At 34.3% G+C, this 20,278-nt stretch overlaps 1 protein-coding gene across 2 annotated transcripts; it reads right to left on the reverse strand.

Annotated features, from left to right (window-relative positions):
• Window positions 1–10,133: 10,133 nt before the first annotated feature.
• LOC137400208 (probable glutathione S-transferase 8) lies at window positions 10,134–19,020 on the reverse strand. 2 transcript variants are annotated; one of them, XM_068086534.1, is made up of 5 exons: window positions 18,950–19,020; window positions 16,244–16,379; window positions 14,092–14,184; window positions 13,578–13,816; window positions 10,134–10,532 (listed from the first exon to the last, which is right to left on the reverse strand). In XM_068086534.1, the coding sequence occupies exons 2-5, from the start codon at window positions 16,377–16,379 to the stop codon at window positions 10,362–10,364; spliced, it is 639 nt and encodes a 212-aa protein (XP_067942635.1). In that variant the 5' UTR covers window positions 18,950–19,020; the 3' UTR covers window positions 10,134–10,361. The 2 variants fall into 2 exon arrangements, with proteins under 2 accessions (XP_067942635.1, XP_067942636.1); XM_068086535.1 differs by lacking the exon at window positions 14,092–14,184.
• Window positions 19,021–20,278: the final 1,258 nt, after the last annotated feature.

Raw genomic sequence — 20,278 nt, forward strand, 5'->3', positions numbered from 1 at the left:
CTAACCCCAGGAGGATCATCGGTGGTCCTTCTGTGGACCATTGGCGGTGTGTAAGGGTTTTCAGCCACAATTGTTACTGTGGTAAAATTTTATGAGCAGATAGTCGCAATATATTCTGTATCAGGATATACCATTTGCGGTGGTGACACCTTAATGAAAAAAGACCCAAAGAAACTGTTGCACTTATGAGATTATTTCAAACAAACAACCATCTTTCAGTGCACATTTATGTTTAAAGTTTTATTTAGTCTATAGCTATTAAAACCTACTATCTATTTACTAATCTTTTACAAATTATATTGCCGCTCAAATAACCTACAGATGCTTTCATAGCCTTAAGGTATATCGATTTTCTGGTCATGGTAGTCTAAGTTCTGAGGTCAAAGTAAAGTTTGTAATCTAAATATATTTAGCTCAAACTGTTAGTATGATGTCAATAAAACCAGACATTAAAACAGCATACGGTTTAATATAGTGTGGTTAAAATAGTTTAATATAATATGTTTAAATGCCTTTGAATTAGAATAGCACATTTGTTTACAGACAAACCTTTGCTCATCTACATGTTTCAGGAACAATTTATTTATTCAATTTATTAACGGGTCACTCACTTCAAACTTTAAAAGGCTTTATCAAAAAGTATAGATATTTTTCTCTCATGTTAGATTTTGTATGTTTAAAATGGTGATCTGACTGTCAGGATGTTTTAAGTTTAAATCCCCAAAACTTGATTGTGATTAAAACACTCAGAAGAGAAAAACATTCTCAGATTTTTTTCCATAAATGATGTCAATAGTTGTGCATATCTATATATATAATTGTAAGTGTATATAATCTGTTACTTGTATGACCAGTAATAGCGATAAAATCTAGGAACAACAACCTCTTTGCACTGTGATTGAACTCTGAATCTCCAAATTCGCAGACAGGCGAGCTAACTATTACACTACAATGTTACAATGTTATGACGGCGCAATTGTGCGCATACTTATTCCCCCTGCCAATCTTTAATATATACCGCTTGGTTAAAATAGCATGCTTCACGCTTCAGCTAGCACGCTTGAAGATCATGATTACGTGCGAGATCAAAACACAATCTTTTTTCTAACGCTAGCTTCAGAAGAACGGATACTAATTTCATCATAGTAAAAATTTAGACTTGCTTAAGTTGCTGAAATTCATTGGGGAAAGAAACTTAGCCAATTAAAAATAAGTTTTTATATAAAAATCTTTTTATCACGCGTACAAGGCTGGGCATTCATCTAGTTGTTTATAAGTGATGTACATTGTACATTGTATATACATGTACAAGTACATGTATATGTACTTGTACATATACATGTATATACATGTATATACATGTGTATATACATGTACAAGTACATGTATATACAATCTCTTCAGCATCTGGTACTCGTGTGTTTATTCATCGTTTAGCGGAAAACAACGGAACAAATTTTAACCAACCTATCTTTAACTCATTCAAAACAACTATAGCAATGTATCTGAGGCTACATTTAAAATTTTATTCTAGAAATCATGAACAAAAACAAAATAAAGTAGATATTAATAGAGGCGTATATCAATTAGAGGCCCGTAACCTGAATGCAATAATCAATGCCATAACAAGAAGGACAAACAGGAAATGCAACTATTGACATGATTCTTGAAAGTTTTGTATTTCGAAGCATTTCAACAGCAATCAAGTTTCAACAGGTTAATCAACAGTTTCAATCAAGTTTTTTTGATTTTAACCTTAAAACAGTCTGACAGTCAGATCACCTCCAGCAGCAAACAAAGTCTCAAAGATTAAAAAACATGTATGTTTTTTGATGAGATTTTTAAAGGTTTGATGTGAGTGACATTTTGAGATGGTATGATCTATACTTTTCTATCTTTGCTGCCAACAGTTCGCGACTTTTTGCAAAAGTTCATTGGCAATGAACTCTTAGGCAGCGCTCGGTGTGTAGGTTCTCAATTCATTTCAATAATCCTGCAATCCTGTCCGCCTACATAAATGTCTAGATTTATATACATCAAATTTATGCATATCAAAGTAGTTAATGATGATAATAATATTGCAAGAATATTTCTTTAGGAGAAGCATCAAAAGGCCTAAACCATATATAGCTATATTTGGAATTGGTCTGGTAAAAGGCCTTCTCTCATGGCAGCAAAGGAAGAAGCAAAAGTAAGAAAAGCAGCAGAATGCTCAGGGGAGAAATAGAAGTTTATTTATCGAATATAGTTTTTATTCTTTCCAAACTTTATTGTCATAATTGGAAAAATGCAATTAAATACGTACATGTATACTTGCATCAGGATGCAAATGTCGGTGTGCAGCAGAACTATAACAAGGTATTTTTAATAGCTCGAAGGATAATGTAAAAAGGATAATTTTAAAACCACCACTATACATATACTCTGGCTTTCTGTTCTATTAATTTGTATTTCCATATTATTTTTTATTTTATTAAAGGAAATGACAAAATTCATCTTCTCACCCAGACTAATCAGCGTTTGAATATTTACATTAAGTTTGATGATGGCCTTGAGCTTGACATGACTTGGGAGGTATTCTATATTGAGGATGAATCCAATGGTTACACAATCAATGTAAGTGCCATCTGATAGACAAGGCTGAAGCTTTTTTCACTAATGGTTGCGACTGTCTATTACTGGCATGCACATATCTTGCTAACAAGTGCCAACCAATCACATCATATATTCCTGACTAACTTTGTTAATATGTTCTAACCAATCACATTACATATTACTGACCTACTTTGATAATATGTGCAAAAAAGGCAGATTACCTATTACTGACCTACTTTGTAAGTGTCAACCAATCAAATTACGCATTACTGACCTACTGTACTTTGCTAAAAAATATCAACCAATCACATGACATATTACTGACCTATTTTATTAATAAATAATTAAATACCATAAAATTGCTTTACACATTTTTTTAGACTTTCCCTACATGTTAATTTTTTGCTTAATTTGCACTGAGCTGCTTGAAGTAATTCTGGTCTCAAATTTCAGATGATACTCTTGAGGTATCCAAGTTTATTGCTACATCAGAACATGCTTTAGATTCTAAACATGCAACAATGTATATGGCAATTCATTTTTAGTATCTTTATTTACCAGCTGCGTTCAAGTGGTCACCCTAAAGATGAAAGACGTGCCTTCACACTCTACCATGATGGAATGATGTTCTCTACATCAGACAGGGATAATGATAAGAGTGCCAAGTCCTGCGCTATCACTTATTCAGGTTTGTAGGACAAGATAAAAACAAGTCATGAGTGATTGAGTTTTAGGTTTTTTGGAACCGACAGTCTGCTACTTACATGCATGTGAAAAAAAAATGCCATACTACATTGCATCTCCTCTTTTGCTGAGTAAACATGTAGCAAATTGTTCGATTCTAGTTACTGACTATTTTTGTATAAAATTACAAAATTTATCTTTTAAATTTCAACTACTGCCGTCTTGAAGCCTGTTCATTTTACGTTGTAAGTTAACCAAGTGTTCTTTCTTCATACAAACTGCTTACACAATCTTGCATCATCAGTTTGCTTGCTAAACAGAAGTTGTGTGCTGATATCAGCAGACGTTGATATGTGCTTGAAATCAAAATTTTTGGGTACACCATACGATAAACTGACACTTTTTCGATAGCTTAAATATACTGAATTTGGAATGTTTAAATTTTGAAGCTAAGAAAACTGTGAAATCGTTAAACACTAAATTTTTTACTTGCTGAAATAGTAGCGCATACCAAAATACCATTAAATCAGAAAGCCCCCATAATTAAAAAAACTTGTATCATGATAGTTTTATATAACTAATAAAACAAAGATGATGATATTGCTAAACTGGTTTGGTGTCTTTAGATCTAACCAATTGTCACAAAATAAGGAGTTATTTTAAAATTCAGTCTATTTTATAAGAGTAGTAGCTGTGCTATCCGGCGTTGTCGGGTATGCAAAATCAGCCTATAAACAATGAGAAGTAATGAGAGTTGCCTCCCACATGCTATTAGCCTGGCACATTGCCAGTGTATAATTTGAATAAGCTTACTAATGAGAGCTGTTCGTCTCACGTTATGCAATCACTCTGCCTAGTACATAAAGCCATTGGGTACTTGCTTCCACATACTGACATATATCAGCTAGCTAACAAATCAATATCTGTGACCTAATTGGTACGGTATCGGACTGGTGAATAGGAGGGTCCGAGATCAAATCTTCATCGGTATGGATTTTTTATTCCAAGAATTTAATAGCTATAGTTGGAATGACAGATCCACAGATGACATACTTTGAGAAATATATATATAGATTGCACCTCTTCTCTTTTCTCCCCCTTTTCCCTTTTCTCTCTTTTTTTCTTCTCTCCCTTATTTTTCTTCTCTTTTGTGCCCTCTTTTATCTCTACCACTCTTTCCTGTCTCTTCCTTCTCCCTCACCTTTTGTCTAGCTTTTTCTTCTCTTTTTCCCTGGCTCTTTCTTTTTTCTCTCTTTTCTCATTTCTATAAAACCGACATGTGTAAAGTCTGGTCAGAATCATACTCAAATTCTCATAGTCAAATTCTTAAATTCTCAATTCATACTCAAATTCTCATATGACTCATAGTCAAATTTCTTCTGACCTGCAGCCTCTGCCATAAATCAATAACTTCTGTCTCCCATGTAAAATTATTATGTTGGACAGCAGTAAGGTTACCTGCCATTAAATGTCTACATATAAAAATTATTATTGCAGTTCTGTGTGTTTGCTATGTTGTTCATGCTATAGTGTTATAGAAATACTGCAGTAGTTGTAGTAACAACTGTCTCCTTTTTAGGTGGCTGGTGGTATAACCGTTGTTCAGGTGTCAACCTTAATGGTGGTCCAAGAGGAATGTACTGGAGTTCTTACACCCAAACTATATCATTAGCAGTTATGAGAGTTTCTAGATAATAGATAAGACATGAACCGCTAAACTGAGTTTTGTGTCATAACGTTTACATATTCAGGATAAGACAACTTGGTTCCAATTTATGATATTTTAAAAATCGAAAGGCTTTAAAAACTGATAGAATGTTTATAATTTATAAATTACTTTTTACATTGACTTTAAAAAGGTAGAGCATATATAAAATGACTACAATGACAATCTGCATTCAACTGGATAATACATATGTCAATATCTATAATACTAGTTGAATGCCGGTGTTGCATGGGTAATAAAATAATTACCCAATGAATTTAAGTAAATTAAGCTAGTCTAAATCTTTACTATAATAAGAACAGTGTCCGTCTGTCTGAAGCTAGCTTGCGCTTATAATCGTTACGTTACATGTCATGATCTCTCACTCAATCATGATCTTCAAGCATCCTAGCAGTAACCAATAATTTTTTTGCAAGCACTGCATAAGCATGCACACAATTGTTGCATAGTATAACAAAAACAGTGTAGCATAGTGGGTAACTCACTTGTCTGCAGAATTAGTGGTTTTGACACCAATTCCTATGTACAGCTGATTTTTCGTTCTTAGTTTTTGGGGCCTATAACTGAACACATAAATGACGGATGACAAGCAGACACTTGGATTTATACATATAAATTTATGTGTACATCAGTCAACCTTCTGGCAGCGGGCGGCAAATAAATTCCCTAAAGACTGGTTTACCAGTGCATGCTCCGGTGTGTTTTATGCACACTACCAATGGTAACAAGGTTAATGGTTGTTACAGCCTTTTTGTTTTACTCAAAAGTTTTTTAATACTTCTGTTAGCTACCAATGTTAATAAAAATTTCAGCGTTTTGAAAAGTTAATGAAAATACTAAGTTTACTATTATAATAAATTCTTTGCATTTAAAACAAATAGAAAAATATTGAAAATGCTTTTGATGTGGAGTATTATTGAGCAATGAATACATAAATAAAAACGATATTAATAATAAGTGGTAAGTTCTAATAGGTAACATGGTAATGAGAAAATTTATCATTCAGTTTAACTTGAACTAGCTTTGTTAATTCTATAAAAATAATATGGTACCTGTCTGTGTAAACAAAGCTTTGTGAAAGGCTATAGATCAATCAAATTCCTAACCATGTTAAACTGGCTGTTTTAATCCTTACCAATTAGACTAACGGATTTCTTGAAACTGTTTCATTCAAAAATTAAAAATAAATTTAGTTATATAATGGAAGCTATATTAGCAGGCATGCTTGCCTGCTACATACAGATGCTGTATGCTAGATGAAATGAATTTTTCTAACATAACACTATTGCACTCTATCACTGAACATAAGCTATAAAAAGATGAAACATTCAAATGCTTGAGACATTATCAGGTGAGAAATTACTTGTACTGATATATTACTGCTATATAATTTTGCAATGCAATTCCTAAGCATTTCAAAATGGCTATGTTAAGGCTTACCATTTAACTAGCAAAATTCTTGAAATTTTTTGATTCAAAAACTAAGAAACATACATGTACATATTTACATATCAGAAGGTATATCTGTACGCAAGCCGGTTTTGTTCTACTTCCAAAGCAATACAAACTAGTTTGGATATCTTGATAATGATTTACATTGCAAAAGTCTAATGTGATTGTTTGTTCTTATCACAAAAATTGAAATTCAAATCTCTTTATAAGCCAAGACTTAAAAATTTAACATGGTTGCTGGTTCCCTTATAAAAGTAAAAAACTTAATCAATTTTTAAACCAAACCTGTGTACTACCCCAAGTATTGTAGCTGTACTATCTGAAAGCAATGGTTGAGGGTGATGATAAAAAGCATCTATTATCAGCCTCACGTACAGAGAAAAAGTTTCTTTGAACAGATTAAAAGAAAAACAATGCTAACTGTGGTTTATTAGAGCAATCACAAAATTACACCCTGACTCTATGCATGTATTTTCACTAATGCTGGCTTGAAGGATTAGTTCTAGCTACATGACAAAGGGGGTGTTACATAATACATTACATAATACGATGCAAACTACATCACCCCTTGATTCATAAATCACAACCAGCGTAATCAGAAAATATTAATAGATTACATACTAGCATAACATACATGTATATCTAAAATGAAAATATAGACCGTCACAACACAAACCCAGCTCTAGTGTTCATAAAATTCTCCATATCTTTCTGGAGGTTGCCTGTCTCTAATTGATCTGGTATTGCCCACTGCAGTAGTTTCATTGTCATGATCAGTGTCACTTTCAGTGTCTGAGTCTGCAGAACTATTGTCATTTTTACAGATGTTGAGATTATCAAAATCAAATTCAACTTCCACAGCATTGTCACTTGACACCCTTTCACTGCCAGTATTCTCCCCATTACAATCAGCTTACCGTATTTCTGAAACGTGCCTGTTTGTGCCATCAACCTCTAACACTACATCAGATACCAACGCATTTACTGTTCCTTTTGCCCATACAGTAGTACATTTAGCATGCGCTGGTTTAACATATACTGTGTCACCAACTTTGTACGGGTTTCTTAGCACTCCACGTGAAAATTTTTGTGGCTCTGCAACAACGTCAGGATTTCTTACTGCGTAGGAGTGTAGCATTTGCGAAGGTACAATACCTTGCCTGTTTGGGGTATTGTTGTACCAAAATACCATTCTGTTAACATCGTTGCCTGAACGCGCAGCCATTCTTTTAATTGTCCTATGGTTACGTTCGACAATGCCATTACCAGATGGCCTGTAAGGGCAACTTAGCAAATGATTTACGTTCCATGTCTTTAGGATGCTAGACAACTGAGCGCTTTTGAAGCATGATTGTTGTCAGAAAGCAATTCTTGTGGAAGACCCTGCTCCTCAAATATGCGTACCAAATAGGCAATTACAGATTTGGCTGTCTCATCTCTCAGCTTTAACCATATTGCAAATCTGCTAGGGCCGCAATCCAAGATGGTCAAATAAGGTATTCGGCCCACATGTCTGATGTACACAGCAAGTCTATGCCACACCTTTTTGACTTCCAAATTTCCTTTCTCCCATCTTACAGATGAAGGATCAATTTGTTTGCAGATTTGACACTCTTTCACAGCCCTCTCAATCATACCTTTTGAGGCTCTGTCACCAAACCTTTGATTAACTAAGTAACTCATCTTGTCACCTCCTAAATGGTGAACTTGATGCATGTTATATATTTCTTCATTATTACTTGAAACTTCCTCCGCTGCTACACCCACATATGATATTAGTGGTTTCAGCCATCTTTGGTTCACCCTCGTTAAAACACCAGCACGATTGTCCGCTGACTTGACCAAGGACATTTGTAGAGTGATGCCATATTCTTCTACTAATTGCGCAATAACCAAGCCACCTTTTGACTATCATTTTTGAAAATCCACTGACTTTGGGGCGATGGCTTTTTGTGATAATGGAATTAATCCAGCTATAATTATACTGATAATGAGTCTGTGACAATTGTAGCTTGTTTTACTCCCCACTTTATTGCAAGATTTAATCCTTTAAGTACTGCTTCAAGTTCAGCTACATTTATATGCCTACTGTCATCAACTTTCCTTAGCCATGATGCATCTTCTACAATGCTACCTTCCCTTTCTATGCACACACCAATAGCTATAGAGCTCGAATCACACCAGACCTTGCACCACTCAACTCTACTCCCAGACCTTTTTCCCTGCACTGGGTCATGTCTCGTTACCCTATTTAGTGTTTCATCTATCATCTGCAGCACTTCTTTTGCTATTACATCATCCCACTTGCCATCAGAAGCACACCGCTTCATGTAGCTGCATGCAACTCGTAACCAGCCAGCTACTGGGTAGTGACCAATCAGTTTACCACACACAAAAAACAAATCTCTTTTTGTACGAATGCTTTCTAATGTTGGCACGGCTGAGTCGTGTGGCCATGTACATATTTCTTTTTTACTGATTGTCACGCAAAGCTCTAGAACACGCGCCTCACGTAAATCAACAGGCTCTTTTGTGACTAGATCAAACTTTAACAAATGACTGCACAGAACTTCGACTGGCACTACTGACTTATTTACCAAAATATCATCAATATAATGGTCAGTACCAGCAGCAACCGTAGGATCAAGTGACAACAATGTTGACAATATTTTTGACATAATCTTAGGTGCTGCATTGAGACCAAAACCTAGTCTAGTCATGACATACAGTGTCCCATTGAACATAACAGCTGGAAATCTTTGCAAACTAGTATCAACATGCAGTTGCAAATATTCTTTCTTTAAGTCTAACATGCAAGCATCACTGCCTAACTTGCGCCACTTGCGGAGTTTGTCTTGGCATACTGCGGTGTCCAAACCAGGATGACTGCTGACATACCCGTTTAGTTCTCTGCTATAATCCATTACAGGTCGAACCTTTGTCTCTTTGTTAGGTTGTGTAGCTGTCAACAATGGAATAATGCTAGTTACAGGTCCATGAAGCGCTTCTCGGTGTGGCTGCAGCCATCTATTGTCTATCCATTGCATAACCTGTTTTTCATACTCTTATCTGACGATATCATTTATAGCGTATTCTCCACATGTATTGGACAATGTAGGCTCGTTACTTAACTATTTCCAAGCAACTGTCCACTTGTGACCATCAAATTGTGCTTAAAAGTCTCTATCACCTATAACTATCGCGGCTGCTGATCATCATTATGACTGACAGGACTAGCTTTGTTATGTAGCATCACGCCAACTGTTCTTAACTGTCTTGGTCCAAAAAGTACACCTCTATTTTTATCTATAGATACCCCACCTAGCTTTGCAATGCCATCCATTCCTAGTATCATCTGGCAACCACTTCCTAGCTTCGGAGCAAACATACATTGAACCGTAATTTTACAAAGGTGATCCAGTTCTATGTCAAGAGTTGCCTCACCCTTGTAGGTAGTGATATGTCTATTTAACATCATTATTTGTCGGTGAGGACCTTTCGGCAGCAATCCTAACTGCTGTGCCCACCGTTGTTGTATAATTGATTACTCACATCCACTATCCACCAATGCTTTTATCTTTGTGCCTTTTACCCATACATAAACAAATGGTAGCCCCGAGTTTTTTACAATGGGGTCTTTTTACATCAGAAAAACAGCAACTATTACTCCCATGCTGTTAACACATGCTTTAATCATAAAGCAAAAATATGTGAAAAGTAACACATACTCAGAAGTAGACCCCACTAGATTATTGGACTAGTATATCAATAGGTTTGATACGTCTACTGATAATTTGTCTGCATAGTAAAATTAAACCTAATTTAAAAAAATTATCTGTCCATAACCATGTTTGAACAAGGAGTAGAGCAACCAAACCAGCTTCGTTTATTTGAAGTCATAAAATTAAAGTCCTGAAAAAGATGCTGGGCGAGTTTCCAAGTACGACTTGACTTTCGGATCGTTTTGGAAACTTTCTGTAAACTGTTTGACCCAAGGAGTGAGTTCCAGGGCAGAGGAACAGGCCTTGCTGCTAAACTGGAGAGTGTTGAACACCCAGACATCCGCCAGGGAGATCTGCAAAAGTTGTGTCGGGCTTCTATTACAAATGGTAGTACAATATGTCATCATCATAGCAGTCTGTATATGAGACAATAACCACTTTTATATGGGTTTATTCAGTATCCTCAGCTTGTCCTATCTCGTGTCAGTTGTTACAGCATATGTCAGCTTTTTCCATATTGCTCTTTAAATACTATGCACACAATCAAAAAAGTTTCATGGCATTGCAACATGGCCAGATATATTCTTTTGGAATTAGCTAAAAAAGATGACTTTAATTTAATAACTGCATACAAAAGACATCAAAATATGTCATTTTAAATTTGAAAAAAATTGACATGTCATTAGCAAACTTGTCATTTAATATGAAATTTTAGAAGTATAAAAGTATGTCATTAATAATCATTAAACTTGATATTTATAATTTTACCTCAAAGCAATGGATATGAAGGTTGCCAAAAAAAAACTGAAGTCTTCTGTTATTAACCAGTTATTTTACCTTAATGATGCACTCATGTCTACAAGTTCTAAACCAAGTCTAAAATAAACTTTTTACAGCCACAACATTTCTAGGCTAGTTCTATGGCAGAACAGCTTTCTAATTGTGATTGCATTGTTCACAGGCTGAATAAAACGATCCTGGAAAATTGGTTCGTATACACAATTGATCTAATTACCATTAAGGATACTTTCAGACAAAATGGAGTGTCCTGAGTGTGACACTGTGCTACCCAAAAGAGGAAAGGAGAAACATCCTGCAGATGGATGTCTGTTTACATTGAAGTACTAGTAGGCTCTGCAAGTGTTAAGATGTTTAAGCTACCATAAAATGTTGAAGAGCAGGTTGAATCTATTATCATAAAAGAGTGTAACACTAGGCTGAAAAAGTGAATGCGAAGGGAAAATTTTACCCTTTTTTAGCAAAAAAACATGATATTTCAGAATTTTTGCTAACATTAGCCCATAGTGTACAGTTTTGAGCTGGCAGTATAATCGTAGTGTTTATTACGCTAAAGTTTTATACCGTCTTTGTATTTTAGAACTTGATTTTTGCACAAAAATTACTTGAATTTCCATTTACTGCAATAAAATTTCCATTATTTTAACTTATAAGTAGTAAATAGAAGTCTCCGATTTAAGTTTTTGTATTTCTAACCATGTCTTTACATTAATTTTAGACTAACCGACATTAGACCAATTGGTATATTGGGAGAATTGATTTAGGTTAATTGTCTTTGGGCGAGTTGGTCTATCAGACCATTTGTATTTGGGCCAGTCGTCATTAGACCAACCATACAAAATCCTGCTAAAATTCTTCAACACTACAACTAATACCTTGGTTGAAAGGGTTAAACTGATAACCGAGAGTATTTACTAGAATGTACTAGTATGCTATGATAGGCAAGTAATACTGCGTGTTCATACACATAATAAGGAAATGGTAACTAGGAGGTAAAACAAAAAGATACCAATCAAGGAATGTCTACATCTATATATATATTTTTCAAAGTATGTCGTGTGTCATCATTCTGCATTCTGGCTGTAGTTATTAAAATCTTTATTTTGAAATTCTACATTCTGATGGATTTGAACTCATGACGAACTCAACAATATCACACCAACAAGTTTCTAATCCAGATGCTCTACCACTGAGCTAGAACCGCATAGAGATCAAATATGTTTTCATATAACTGATACACCATGCCCGTGCTAATTATCTTAGCCTTGCGTCCACGAGTTATGATGCTCCTGTTCAGAAATATTTTGGTACGTAAGCATATGCGACGCGACGCTTATTCATTTTTTTTTGTTAAGGCTAATTTATTCCACCTCACGATATCGACAATAATTTATCTCCAACTTAAAATTTGGCGACTTATGTACTGATTATATACCGTGGAACCTCGTTTCTCGAATGCTTCGGTTCTCGACCAACTCGGCTTTCAACCAAAGATTTTGAGATTGGTTCGTTTTGGATCTCGAACATAAATTCGGTTCTAGACCAAACTGAAGCATGCGCATTGGAATTGGAACAGCTCCGGAAACAGCATGGAAACATTTGTTAACAAAGGGAGAAGCACTTTACGCTTCATAAATTCTCTACAAAAAGGGAAGAACCATCTGGGACGACGCCTCCTCTACCGAAGAATTTTGCTAAGGATAAAACCTCTCCAGTCGAGTTACCCTAAATTGTTTTGGAAAAGGATTATCCTTCAAAGATGTGAAGTAAACGTGCTACTGCTGTTTATATGCTCCTTTTCCTGCGATTTTTGATCTAACTGATCTGTTGCATTTTTTTGCTGTTTCATTATAATTTCCTGCAATTTTTGTCATTGTATCTTAACCTTTAATGTTTTTGATGTTTTAAAAGCAAAACATACGGAATGTTTACGTTTGTTTTCTTTTTCCATCATCATAAATAGAAAACCTTTTATTAAAATGAAACATGATTTATATCTATACCCGTTTTTATTTATAGTATGCAATATACAGTACAGTTTATGGTGTGAAATGTTGAAAAAATACTTTACCAAAGTTGTTTTCTTGCCTTGGAATGGATTAAAATTCACATACGTTTATTCTAATGGGAAAAATTGTTTCGGATCTCGAACAACTCGGTTTTGAACAACCTTCCGGAAGAGATTATGATTGACAACTGAGGTTCCCCTGTACATTATTAAAATATATACATCGCTGAAAGTTGTGAAGTATTATATTTACAGTGGTTTGAAAACCTTTATAGCTGTTTTATTCATTTTTAATTTAGTTGTCCTGCAAAAACTTTCTTTTTCCTCATGATATAAAGTTTGAAAGTTACAGTTGTTTGAAAAAGTTTGAAAACCTTAACAGCTGTTTTTATTTTCTCTCTTAATTTATTTTAACCACACACAACACTTCTCTCATGATATATAGTTTGAAAGTTAGAATGGTAAATGGTGTTATATTTTCTGTCCAAAAAGTTTTTTATTACCCGAGCAACGCCAGATAGCACAACAGTCTACTATATATCTAATATTATATAATCTAACAATATCTATATCTAATATCTATTATAATCACCTGATCACCAAGGATAAAAGTCTTTCCTCTTTTTTCTGCAACTGACTGAACATAGTTCATCGCTTTCAATAACTTTTCTTTGAATGTTTCCAAAATCTTATCTGAATTCTCCGGCTCAGGAGTTCGTTTAAAAAGCAACCAAAAGTAAACGCTTTTTGCAAGGTCATTGGTACATTCTAAGCACGTCTCCATAACCATATCATTTAGAGCCTCTTCCCAAGCATTTCCTCCAAATAATCCTGCAGCATATAAAAAATTTATACGAAATATAAATTTGAATGCAAATTTTATAATTTAATTATGAAGCTAATAGGATCAAAGACTTGGGACTTCCTGAAAGGCGAGTGTATTTAGAAAAAAAGCTTCGAGCTAAAATACGATAGGAGTTTTACAATAATTATTAGAACACATGGCTATGTAGTGGAAGCCTAAAAATTATTGCATATGCCAGCATGTACTTATCACAAATTTTTACAATTTGCACTGTAATCTTTTTAGAAAACAAGAATTTTACCCAATTTCTTAGCAACGTATCTTGCTATAGAGTTGGACATGACTAGGTTCCCCTCTTCACACTCCAATACAGGTAACTGTCCCAGTGGCTGCACTAAAAAGTGATGAAAAAGATGATAATTTGTAACATTCTACATTACTACAAAGTAATACATATAATGGGAAGAGCAATATCTTAACTAAATAAAAATAATTAATTGCTCTCCGCAATTAATTATTCAACTAATTGCTTTCCTCTCCACTTGCTAAAAACAATTTTAACATCCAATAAATATGTGAATACAAGGTTTATAGTTCCACCCTGATACATGGTTTGCCTACATCTGGTTTATCTTTCACAAAACAAGACAGGTGTCTGTCTGAAGCTAGTGTTTGAGTTTAGGATAAAATATTGCACTGGAAAGACCTCAAACTTATAGGATCAAGATTCACTGTCCAACACTCTCATCCCTGTACCACTCAACCATCCTCTGAGAATAGCTGTGTAAACAGTTAATCTGTATGCTTCTACGACACACCTGGCAATCTCTCATGGCAAGCCGAACTGTCAGGGTCCTAACCTATCTATGTATATATTTCTCAAATTTGGTCGTCGGTCCTTTGGTATGACCAGCTATAGCGGTTAAAATCTTGGAACAAAGAATCCTTATCGCAGAACATCTGATATCGGACCCTCCGTATCCCCAGTCCAATGCCTTACCAGTTCAACCACACGAGCTTGACGGATTCATTAGGCGATATATGTCGCTATATGAGAGCAAATACTCTACCGCTCTCCGTCATGACGCAAAGTGATAGCGTAACATCATGAGAAGCGATAGCTCTTATTAGTAAGCTTACTCAAATTATCCATTGGCACTTATCCTTGCAAATAGCAGGCAACTCTCATTACCTCTCATTTTTTATAAACTGATTTTTAATAACCGAGCAACGCTGGGTAGCACAGCTAGTCCTATAATTAAAGCCATGTTGTCTGCCCGTCTGTCTGTAGTGACGCTGGCGAATTGTGAAAAAATTGCATCATACGAGATATGATCTCATATATATACATATGCATAATAATATGCATAATATACATACTGTAACTGTGCATTGTCACATGCTTGTGGTTTTACTAAAGTTAAGCTTAATGGGGCATGCAATAGTGGCTGTATTACATGCATAAAATGCATACAAATGTTTTGTTACGTGATCGTTCAACATTGTAATATTCTAGCTGACAGTAAATTGTCTTAAAAAATCTTACATACATTATGACAACCTTTCAGCATCAGCAAGATTTATTAGTTTGCTGACCTGAATGCTTTAGCAAAATCTTTATTTCCAAGTTCTCTCTCCACCACTCGACCTCTTTTTAAAGCTATTGCAGTTTTGAACCGTTGATCTCTTACAAGAAATGAATGCTGTTTTGATACTCTATAGAACCTTGTTTCAAGTAAAAAATCAGCCATTGTTTAGACACTTTAACAAAAAGAACCTGAAACAAGAGGTATCAGTTCTGATCCTTAAAATTCTTTTGGAACGTTTTGTTCTTTTAGAAATCAATGCATGTTGTCATTCGATGATTTCTTCACACAAATTAAGCTGTTGTTCTAGCAGAGAGTCATAAAACTCTCATCGTACCCTCGTTGTTTCTATACCTTTTCCGTGTTTTCAGAAGATAATATTGGACAAAAATAAAACAAACAAAAAACTATTGCAATACTGTGAGTATATCACTTTACAAATTTTAAAAGTAAACTGATTTATTATTTGCACTAGAATGAATCTAAAGATTCAGCCAATTAAACTTTTTTAAAAAGGTAGCAAATGTAAACTCCAACTATTTTCTAATGTTTTTGGACATATTCCTGTCTGAAAGTTTTAGACAAACGATTATTATGCATAAAAATAAGATTGAGACTCTACCACTCACCAAAAACAATAAACAAAATGGCAGTAGAGAAGAGAGTGAGAGAAAACAGAAAGGTGCCTGGTGTATGCATTCACATTAGTTTGAATGTTGATAGTTACCATGCAAATAATTGCACAAAACTGCATGTTGAATAGTAAACAGTAAAATGGATACATGTAATAATGGTATCTCAAGTCAACTGTTATTTGGTAAAATCTCTATTTGTGATGATATTTTGTAATCATATCTCATCACTTACTTGCTTTCACAGCTGGCCAATCATCAAATTGAACTCTCACATCTTCAAAAGGCACTCCGGCAATACTATACAACATTCTGATTGACTCAGCCCTTGCGTACACAGGGAAATAAGTTAGTTTGTCTTTGGCTGCCATCTACAGAGTAAATAAAATTTTCTGCACCATGAATGAAGAATCACCCACCACTGTTATCTAATACAATGAGCCTTGGTCTACGTGTTTTGTCTGCCTTTGGTCTGCATGTGATGACTCTTGGCCCTGCTGGAATAAAGAGCGTATAATCAGTGATCCAGGTTAGTAATATGAAATTTTGCTACCGCACGCACGTAATACTTTTAATAAAGTTGGTGTAACGAGCCGGTGGCAACTGGTACCTTATTACGCTAGTACCATAAATATATTACTACTCTAGTACTATCAATATATTATTACTCTATTACTAGCAATATGTTACTACTATATTACTAGTAATATGTTACTACTATATTACTAGTAATATGTTACTACTATATTACTAGCAATATGTTACTACTCTATTACTAGTAATATGTTACTACTATATTACTAGTAATATATTACTACTATATTACTAGTAATATGTTACTACTATATTACTAGTAATATGTTATTACTATATTACTAGTAATATGTTACTACTCTATTACTAGTAATATGCTACTACTCTATTACTAGTAACATGTTAGTACTATATTACTAGTAATATATTACTACTCTATAACTAGCAATATGTTACTACTATATTACTAGTAGCATGTTACTACTCTATTACTAGCAATATGTTACTACTATATTACTAGTAATATGTCACTACTCTATTACTAGTAACATGTTACTACTCTATTACTAGAAATATGTTACTACTATATTACTAGTAATATGTTACTACTAAATTACTAGTAATATGTTACTACTCTATTACTAGTAATATGTTACTACTATATTACTAGTTTTAAAAAACAACTTTTTGCTGTGATTTTGCTTTCGTGCAACCAGGATGGCACGACAGCAGTTTTGAGATTTTTTGTTATATTGTTAAAATATGCTGTGTTGCTTACTGGTAGACACTTGGTGTGTTTATTACAACACTCACACTCTTAGTATACAATTTTGTTTGCAAAGCACCTGCTTAAAGTTGTAAACAGTCCAACACCTTGTGCTAAGCTATTGAGTCTCCCTTCTAGTTATGTAACAGAGAAGTAAATCCCTCATTCACATATCTTCTTTTGACAAATGCTGATTAATTGCTGATTATATCTGGATATAAATAACCATTGCAGGTAAATGTGTTTCCAAGCTGTGCGCTATCAAGCATTTGTCCCAATTATTGTCCTGTTTTTCGCATTCTGTAGAGTATTGCATAAAACTGGCAGCTTGTTAAATATGAGGTGAATAGGGCAACAAATAGCTCTGTCTCTGTTCACCAAGCTGAGGGAATTTGGCCAAAATTGTTTCAATAATAAATATCATATGCTCATTATGTTCCAATCCTCCCAGATATTGTTTGTCACTCATCACTTCTTATTGTATGATTAAGTTTTTCATATTGCAAACTATTTATTATTGGTCATAATTTCAAATTAATCCACGGTTAAATCTTTATTTAAACGCCATGACACTCTATTTTTCAATCTATCACTTAGCGTGATGCTTTATTAGAAGTAACGTTCAAATGCAGTTGGCGTTCAAATACAAGTTTTACGGTAAGTTGATATGTGAAACCCTCAAGGAAAGCTTGTTGAAAGGTACCCTCAACTTACCATTTGAGTTTGAAAATATTATTGTAATCTCAAAATATATAGTAACAATATAATGATGTTTAGAGTACGCAATGGTAAGCATGACATTGCATCATCATGATGCAATGTAATTGATCGGGATTAAATTAAGAGATTTCAAAACTCCACAACCAATTTTAATGAGCTCGATCTGTGACATCAAAACTAATTCAAGCATAGTCCGTAAACAGCTTACCCTCGGAAAGACATCTATAATTCTACATTCTTACAAGTAGCTACATAGCTACATTCTTGACAGAGATTTAATAATTCATTCCCCATACTTTCAGGAAAACTGGTTTAGATAACTTTAAAGAAGTTGAATATGTCTCGATCTAAAAATTGCTTTAGCTTTCATATGTTTACTGTATAGTCTTACTGTTTTGGCATGCTGACACATGCTGACGCATGCATCAGCATGCTCAAGCATTCTGATGCATGCTGACACATGCTAACATTTCAATCTTGAAACATCCTGGAAATCAGATTACCTCAAACATCAAAATCAAACGCAAATGATAAAAACATATCAATACTTTCTGATAAAATTTTGTGCAATTTTGCTCATCTTCAAGATTAACTGAGTTCTGTTATTTTCCAAAATGCATCTCACTGTTACACTCGAGTATTACTCACTGTTACACTCGAGTATTACTCACTGTTACACTCGAGTATTACTCACTGTTACACTCGAGTATTACTCACTGCTGGCACATAATATTACTAACCACTGTGAGTACTATAGGGTACTAAGTAATGTTAGTACTGAAATACTACACAATAAAGTACTGCTCAGAGCTAGTATAAGATACTAATCATAGCTAGTACTCACACTCAGTATTCACTGCAACCACAACTAACAGCAACTAACAGCAACTAACAGTAACTAGCAATACTTGCGTCGTTTACCCTTTAGCTTTCGCTGCACAGCAGTTGATCTTGTGATATAATCTTCAATGTAACACAGATATGAATAGACAAATCATGCAAATTATGACAAAGCGCACATGATTAAAATCAGCTGAGCATGACTTCCACGCTGTCATAAGCATTTGTTTGTTGACATGCAGTTTGCACGCATAACCTTAAACCCGGTTAAAAAAGAATTTACAGCCGGTATACTGCCCAGCATCAAAAAAACTGTTTCTTAAAGATCATCTTACTCAAAGTTTTAGTAGATTTTATCAGAAAGTATTAGTATTTTTCTATCATTTGTGATTGTTTTTGATGTTCGAGGAGATTTGACTGCTAGGATGTTTCAGGATTAAAATCAACAAAACGTGAGTGCAATTAAAATGCTCAGATCAAACGAAAGTACAATTATGATATCTATTGTTGCAAAGAGACTGATAGAATAGAGACGAATAACGCTGCAATTTGAATGCAATAGCTGATATCAACTATAGCAGTGATAGCAGCTAGTGATGTCATTTCGCATGCATTTTCTCCTGAGCCTTTTAACCGCGATCAAGTTTTGCCGATATTAATGTTGAAAAATCCTGACAGCTAGATCATCTCAAACATCAAAAACAATTGCAAATGATAGAAAAAATACCAACTAGAAATTCCACTGTCATACAGCCCATGACCAAAGTGATATTGGAAAAAAGAAAGGGTACTGATGGTTGAGAAATGCAATATTAGCAGTCAAATGGCACTGCTGTGCAATAGGATAACTGCAATGGTAGCTGTAATGTACTGGGTGTGGGTGTTATTATATACAACAAACAGCAATAATGAAAGAAAAGATTATATGTTTATATCTCTCCCCCTGCAATAGGAGAAATGCAATATTGGCCAATATTAGAAGTAAAATGCACTGATATTATTAGAATAACCAATATTATTAATATAGTAATAATATAAAACCATTGCACAATTTTGTTTACATTTCAAAACGTCATAGCTAACAATATCGAGAAGTGAAATTTATATAGATTTTTAGAAAATCTATTTAAAAAAGTGTTTGGTCATGACAAACAGCAATAATGAAAGGAAAAGATTATATGTTTACATCTCTCTCCCTGCAATAGGAGAAATGCAATATTAGAAGTAAAATGCACTGATATTATTAGAATAACCAATATTATTAATATAGTAATACAGTAATAATAGAAAACCAATGAACAATTTTGTTTACATTTAAAAACGTCATAGCTAACAATATCAAGAAGTATCAAAAAGAATATCCAAACTTAGTAATAGTAATACAGTAATAATAGAAAACCAATGCGCAAT

Source organism: Watersipora subatra, chromosome 7 (assembly GCF_963576615.1).
Source record: "Watersipora subatra chromosome 7, tzWatSuba1.1, whole genome shotgun sequence".
In the NCBI taxonomy this organism is placed as follows: domain Eukaryota; kingdom Metazoa; phylum Bryozoa; class Gymnolaemata; order Cheilostomatida; family Watersiporidae; genus Watersipora; species Watersipora subatra.

What these genes read in the sequence shown, in the direction of transcription:
- LOC137400208 (XM_068086534.1), bottom strand. Translation starts at nt 16,379, where the DNA reads ATGGCAGCCAAAGACAAACTAACTTATTTCCCTGTGTACGCAAGGGCT. An exon ending in TTGGCCAGCTGTGAAAGCAA is followed by an intron (nt 14,185 to 16,243) that starts GTAAGTGATGAG and finishes ATCACTTTTTAG; the next exon opens with TGCAGCCACTGGGACAGTTA. An exon ending in ATACGTTGCTAAGAAATTGG is followed by an intron (nt 13,817 to 14,091) that starts GTAAAATTCTTG and finishes TATATGCTGCAG; the next exon opens with GATTATTTGGAGGAAATGCT.